Genomic DNA, 7142 nt, shown 5'->3' with positions numbered 1-7142 from the left:
TGCTTTTCCTCATCACAGAACGTAATACTAGTGAAGTGATTTTTATTATTATTAATTTCAAATATGAATAACACCATCCATAACAGTTTCATGAATCTCAACAGAAAAATTAAAATTAAAGCCAAGTTGCTGAGTTGTGGATGTGGCAGTGCTGCAAGCTTCTAGGATTAACACAAAACTTCATCTTGATTGTGTTTTATGTCTTGCAACGAAAGTTTTTTTATTTTTGCCAACTTTCTTTTAAGATTTATTGATTTAATTTCTAGAAGATATAACTTTGGGAAACCATGAGGTAACAACTTGGTTTAATGGAATACAACAAGGTTTAACTTTCATTTCTCTATTAAACCAAAAGCATAATGTTTAACCGATTAAGGGATTTTCTCACAAAATGAAGGGAACAAAACAAAACAAAACAAAAGTCATGACTATGCTAAACCTCTTTCAAGACAGCCAAAGGGTCTAAAAGGGTTAGTGAAGCGCTTTGTTTCTTCTCTACAAACTCATGGCTGAGGCTTCCATGAAGCTGCGATGTCTCCCACTGCTTCCGCTACTGTGAGATACATGGAGCTCATTCCAAAGGACTCTAAGATTTTGGACTTGTGCATTTTCTCCATCACACTTCCCACTGGATTTACCAATACAAGCTGAAATGGAAGAAACGAAAACCATATCGGCAAAGCGTTAAAACCTTAAGCTAACCAACAATGTAATGTAATTCGTTGGGTGACACTTGACAATCATTTACCTGAAGTGATCTTTTCTCCAATATCTTTCTTAGTTCACATAACATGTCAATGCCACTTGTATCTATTGCCGAGACAGCTGAGAAATTTGCATCACTGTTAGCCAAAATACAGATAGGAAATTCTTGGGAATATATAATTTTCCACATAATTCATATAACTTACCAGTCATATCAATAATTATACATTTCAAAGTGCTTTCATGGCTTTCATTAATCCGTTCTTCCTCCTCTCGAACCCATCTTAACATCCTACAACAAAGAAATTCCGTCAGTCAAGTCAAACATTTGCTCGATAAGATGCTGTATTACGATTTGCTAGACTGATAGAACATACTGGATAGTTTATTGACCTGGCATGGTAAGATTAAAAGAAGGCATTAATGGAGTTACCTTTCGTGTAGATAAGTTGAATTTGCAAAGTAGATTGGAGATTCAATGGCCAGTATGAGAAATGAAGGGACCCTTGAAGCTTCTTTGTATCTGTTAAGGCTTTGGTATATCTGTGTTCTTGGAATATTCCCCAATACCACAGTGTTTGGCCTGGTGACATGCAAGAGAATCTTGAATATAGAAACTCCAACCTGCATTTTCAGGCACCAACCGAAATTTTTCTTATTACTTCTTACTCTATGTTGATGCTTTTAACAGTATAATACTAGAACAGGTGGATGTTCAAAATGCTTACTGCAATGGCAAGTCCCAAAGGAACAGAAATGAAAAGAACCCCAAAGAAGGAACATATACAAGCCAAGAAATCGAGTTTATCGACTTTCCACAGCTTGTATGCTGCCCGGTAATCAATCAGCCCTATAACTGCTGTTATAATGATGGCCGCTAAGATGACATTAGGGGTGTAGTAAAAGAGTGGCATCAGGAACAGAAGAGTCACAAGCACAGCTGCAGCTAATACTATGTTAGAGACTGCTGTTTGTGCTCCAGCATTGTAATTTACCGCAGACCTAGAAAAGGATCCTGAACAAGACATGTCAAAGAGAATAGTTTCAGATTCTGTAAGTACCATGTTTTTATATGAGAAGTATTATGTGAAAGAGTCAACACCTGTTGTAACATAACATGAAGTACAAGAACCAGCCATGTTCATTAGACCGATGGCCATCATTTCTTTGTTTCCATCAACTTGGTAGTTCTGTAGAGAAGCAAATGTCCTCCCCACTGCAATCCCTTCCTGCAAAACATTATAAATCATTGGGATACTAGAGAGAAAAAATCATACAGAAATTAGATATCAGGAACATGGTTGCAGTGCGTGCAAATCCACACAATTTCCTGAGTCTTTTATTGGTGCGGTAGGCCATCCATAAAATGGTTCAGAGTAGTAAGTTCATGTTGTCCAATAATGTCCATTAACAACAAGGATTTCAGTTATTAAATAAGACATCAATGAAGGTGCCGGTTAAGGAAAAGCTTACAGTGAGGGACAGGATCCCAGTGATAAGGCCAGTCTTGATAGTCAAAGCCAGATATTGGCCATTAAAGTACAGCATGTTCAACGAAGGTGGATTCAAACCCTTTGGCAAGTGTCCAATCTATGAAATATAAAAGGAAAGACACAACTTAGAATTTGGAGAAATTTTTCAAAAGATTTTGCACAAAAGTATTGTATCACTACTTACATATGAGATTCCATGAGCTTTTGATTTAATGCAGAAGACTAAGATAGTTGAGAGAATCACGGAAGTTAATGGGGCAGCTGCTGATACCCAGAAAAGCTTCGGTTTTTTAATGCTCTGGAACGAAATTTTCAAACATCAAAAGTTAAACAAGGTAGAATGTGGACAAACTTTTTGGTGGTAAAAATAGAGATACTTACAATTTGTCTTGTTGTCAACAGAAACAACAGGAAGCCAAACCCCATTACAATAGTTTGCCAGGACCACTGCAAATGAATTTAAACCAATATTAACATGGGAACATTTTGTTACTTTTCAAAAGTAGAATATTTCTCTTTTCTACTTGAAAGAATAAATAACATGAATAGAAGGCATCTCATATCTATAATTATAAAAGGCGCATGCCTTGTAGTCATTGCTTCAGTGTGTTAGTTTATTGGTTTAATTGAAAGGGGCAGGTTTTCATTCATCAAAATAGTCCAAGCAATGATTACGGAAGCATCTGTAAGTGGCCCTTTCAGACAAACAATCACCAGATTCTTGGCCAAAAAGCAAGAAGAGCACTTCCACAATGGCTAACACTTAGTCATTTTTAAAAAGAAGCAAATAAATATAGGGAAGTTTACATTGCTTTCCCTTGGTGAACCCACTTACCTCATCTCTGTGGTCAAAAACAGAGGTCATAACAGGAACAAATTGCATCTTGCCAGTGAAATGAACAATTCCAAGCAACCCCTTTAGCTGCTGTAATGCCACAATGACTGCTGCACCTGCCATGAATCCGACAAGTGTGGCGTTCGATAGAAAATCGATCAAAAAGCCTAACCTGTAAATCAAAAGCCGAATCAATTAAAATCCTAATAGATAAATGAAGTAGATTTTGTCTCGCTAGTCCAATATGTTCAGGACTACTTCTGCTGTTTTAGAAAAATGATGATTAAGATTCAGGAACACCCATGTTTAACGGATATTAAGACAGATCGATGTGCATCCACAGTGAAGGAATCTTAAGCTATTAAACTTAATACATTTAACCATGAATTACTCCTCAAGGATAATGAGAAAAACCCATGAAAACTCATCCACTCAACTATATCAAACTTCATACATTTTGACTTCAGAACATCAAAAGAAGTACCTTAAGAGACCCAAAGATGCCTGAAATACACCAGCAAAGAAGGTAGCAGTGAAGGCCAATTGAAGGTAGAGAATTGGGTCATCAGTAGAGGAGACACTTCCACTGAGCATTGTGCCCATCACTAAGGATGCAATAGACACTGGACCAACAGCAAGATGTCTAGAACTCCCAAGGACTGAATAAATCAAAGGGGGAACAAAGCTTGAATCTGCATGATTTGATGGAAATTCATATTAATAGAAGTTATTTATTTTCATTTATCTATTATTGCATTCAATTTGGACATAGAGCCTTTTTGGTTCCGATACTAACATAATCCAACGATAGGTGGCAAATTTGCAAGCTTTGCGTAACTGATACCCTGCATCATCAAAACAAAATAGATTACCATAAAAGAATATGGAGGGTTTTTTCTTAATATGAAGCAATTTTGTAAAATAAGACAATTTAATAATTATTTGATCCAGAACGTAATTTATTTAATCTAGTAACTCAGTAAATTACCATATCTGGCACCAAAGATCATTACCATGTAAAATAAATTCACATGAGGATTGATTATTGAGAGAAAAAAATCATCTTTAGATAAGTTGCAAACGAACATAAATTTTTTATTTAAAATATTAAGATTAAAAGCAAATTCTTTTATTATTAAAAAAAAAAAAAAAACCAAGTTCACATAAGCAACAAATTCAGTGGTAAACATTTCTGTTTTCTCTTTTCCTAAAAAGCACTCTAATGATCTTAAAGAAACCGGAATATATTCAGAAACTTGTCCACTGATGAACCCATGAACAAGCATGAGAGAGAGAGGTGCTGTTTGTGGTTTAATGTTGATGATATTTTACCTGTGGGATTGCAAGGCTAGCAATGGTGAGACCAGAGATAATATCCGACCTAAATAGCTTGAGATTGTAGTGGAGACCCCACTGACATATGGGGAACAAAGACTGAAGTCCGAGAACCAGTTTCTTACACCACGTTTGGTTCTTGAATCCGTGGAGAGGATCATCAGGGAAAAATATGTCAGAGAGGCGGTGCTTTAGCTTCTGGAAAGTGGTTTTCTTTGGTGGCAAGCAAACATTGTGTACCTCTACTGCTTCCTCTGGTGGTGGCATTGGTATCTCTGTGGAAACCTTCAAACTTGTTACAGTTGTATTTGCAGAATGGGTAAAGAAATCTTCAACCCTGTTAGAGTTTAAACCCATTTCCCTTTTCCCCTTTTTTCTTATTTCACCAAAAAGAAGAAAAACAAAAATGAAACTTTTCAACAAGGAAATTTTATTGGTTTTTGGTGTTGGTGTTTTGGTGGAACGAAGATGAGTATTGGCTTTGAATTTATAGAGAAACGAAACTTGGGAGGGTATCTATCGGAGGGTAGTTATTGTGCAGTTTGTTGGTATGTGCCTCAATGGGGGTAGTTTAGTCTTTTCAACTTATTCGGGGCTCTAAAAGCAAAATGAAACTGAAGTCCAACTGCATTATGATCTTTTATGTATTTACTAAACTAAATGGAGTAATGACCTAAAAAAAACACATAGAGACACACTAAATAATAGGGGTATTATTGAACAGTAGTATTTTACACAGTTCCCCAATAAGCACTTTTTTATTTGTTTTTTGTTGCAGTTTCGATACCTTACTTACAGGGTGATTATGGGATGTTGCCCAATGTTTTCCTGAATTTGATGCACATATATTTTTAAAAAAATTGTTATATATTTTATTTTTAATATTTATCCTTTGTGGAATTTAAAATTATATTAATAATGTACCTTTCATATTTCTTTTAAGAAATTATAACATATCTCATCAATTCCCGTTTATTTGTTTTTATTTTGAGAGGAATTTGGATTTTATCATGTAGTATATTTAGTAGAGCCAAATTTTAGATAAAATAATTAGCGGCGGGTAAGAATGTAAAACAAAGTGGATTTTCTTAATACTAGGAAAAAAACTGTGTGAGAAAACAAGAAAGAAAGAATATTTTTCTTCTTATTCATCAGACTAAATCTTTCCAAATCAAAAAATTGTGAAAAAGAAAGGAGAGGGTCATTAGCCAGTTGTCTCCGTCTCTAACACATTAGGAAAAAACAATAATGTATAATAATATAATTAGATTATGTGACATGCGAGTCAAAATAATTATTTAATAAATTTATAAAAAAATTCATATAGATATTAAATATATTTTTAAATGAGATGATAAAGTTTAGGGTAAGATTTATGATAGTTTACGTTTGAATTTTATGTATTTTTTAGATTTTATATAAAAATAAATAAAAATATTCTTAAAATTATATTTATCCTTTGTAAAAATAATATTTTTTTAATAAATTCAAGATTGAATTATGATTTGATTTAGGTAATACCAACTCAGTAAGTATATATTAATTTTCTCGTCTCGAATGTTCTTAAAAGAGATAAACAGTTGATTATAAAATATTTTTTTTCTTAATTGTTTTTATTTTATATTATTTGTTGCAACTTAAATTACGAATAAAAACTAAAGGAAAGAAAAATGAAATGCTAAAATATTAAGCCATGTGATGATACGAAATGGAAGACTAATTAGCAATGTGAATTGTTGTTTCTAAAATACAAACGAAAATGAGCACAAGCAATATAGAGTACATATACTGAAACAATTGATAAGCATAAATTTTTTTTTCCTGAATTAAAATGCTGCTCAAAGTTTCCCCCCCCCATTATAAACTTTTCTTTTCTCGGTTATCATCAAGATTTTAGTGCAAAAGCTTTATTTGATTTTAGTACATGTTAAATGTATCTTCTTGGTTCCCCTTTTTTTTTTTTTTTTTAATGAGCAGATTAAAGTTGGTGTCATATTTAACTATTTTTTCTTTTTATTTTATTTAATTTTTTGTAAATTTATTCAAGACGGATCAAAGGCAGGGTATTAAGAAGTTTTGTAATTGTTCAAATTTAGTCCATGTTGAAATAAAGACAAATTATTATCTCATATATAATAATCTCACCTTATAAAACAAATCTCTCTTAAAATTTATATAACTAATAGCAAATAAGATAAGTCACATTTTGATAGGATATTAAAATGTGATCTGGCATTAAATAAAGGTAGAATTATATGTTCAAACCTAACTTTAGTACTTGATTTTATTAGAGATAAATCACTTCAAAATTTTATATGACTTAGATGTAAAATGTACCCAGTTAAAATTAGGTTTAGGCAATGTATTAAAATGTTTTTACGGATTTTAGACTTAATTCTACTTAAATATCACTCAAATTTCATATTTCAATTTGCTTTGACTTTTAAGATCTTAAAAGTTTATCAATTTTAACTTGTTACCTAAACTCATATTTATTTTAATTTAATTTTGTGGTCATATTATAATTTACAAATTTAAATCCTAATATTTTTGGTACATCTTAGGTTGTTAGCTTAATTTAATATTTATGTCTTCTTCTTCTTTTTCAAATATCAAACAAAACTTTGATATTGGTAGAATAACATGACGTTTAGTTTTAAGTTCATTATTGTTAGGAATTAGCTAACCAGAGTACTTTACTTACCAATATTAATGAAGTTTTTTAGTTTTTAAGTTTTTTCTATTAAAGAAAAAGGAAATCTTGGAGTCTTTGT

The 7142-nt window shown here is 32.5% G+C and overlaps 1 protein-coding gene across 1 annotated transcript; it reads right to left on the bottom strand.

Annotated features, from left to right (window-relative positions):
* Window positions 1-234: 234 nt before the first annotated feature.
* Window positions 235-4900, bottom strand: LOC108452848 (probable sulfate transporter 3.4). The gene is made up of 13 exons (XM_017750625.2): window positions 4366-4900; window positions 3830-3878; window positions 3518-3725; window positions 3034-3205; window positions 2580-2645; window positions 2383-2496; window positions 2179-2295; window positions 1808-1934; window positions 1434-1720; window positions 1139-1329; window positions 912-997; window positions 749-825; window positions 235-647 (listed from the first exon to the last, which is right to left on the bottom strand). The coding sequence occupies exons 1-13, from the start codon at window positions 4723-4725 to the stop codon at window positions 504-506; spliced, it is 1998 nt and encodes a 665-aa protein (XP_017606114.1). The 5' UTR covers window positions 4726-4900; the 3' UTR covers window positions 235-503.
* Between the last annotated feature and the right edge of the window lie 2242 nt (window positions 4901-7142).

Source organism: Gossypium arboreum, chromosome 5 (assembly GCF_025698485.1).
Source record: "Gossypium arboreum isolate Shixiya-1 chromosome 5, ASM2569848v2, whole genome shotgun sequence".
In the NCBI taxonomy this organism is placed as follows: domain Eukaryota; kingdom Viridiplantae; phylum Streptophyta; class Magnoliopsida; order Malvales; family Malvaceae; genus Gossypium; species Gossypium arboreum.
This window is presented reverse-complemented; position numbering and strand designations above follow the sequence as displayed.

Bases quoted from the DNA above. Each gene is read 5' to 3' on its own strand.
- LOC108452848 (XM_017750625.2), bottom strand. From the start codon at position 4,725: ATGGGTTTAAACTCTAACAGGGTTGAAGATTTCTTTACCCATTCTGCA. The intron at 2,646-3,033 runs GTAAGTGGGTTC...ATTCATTTGCAG, and splicing joins TTTTTGACCACAGAGATGAG to TGGTCCTGGCAAACTATTGT. The intron at 1,721-1,807 runs GTGTTGACTCTT...TGTCTTGTTCAG, and splicing joins TTCATGTTATGTTACAACAG to GATCCTTTTCTAGGTCTGCG.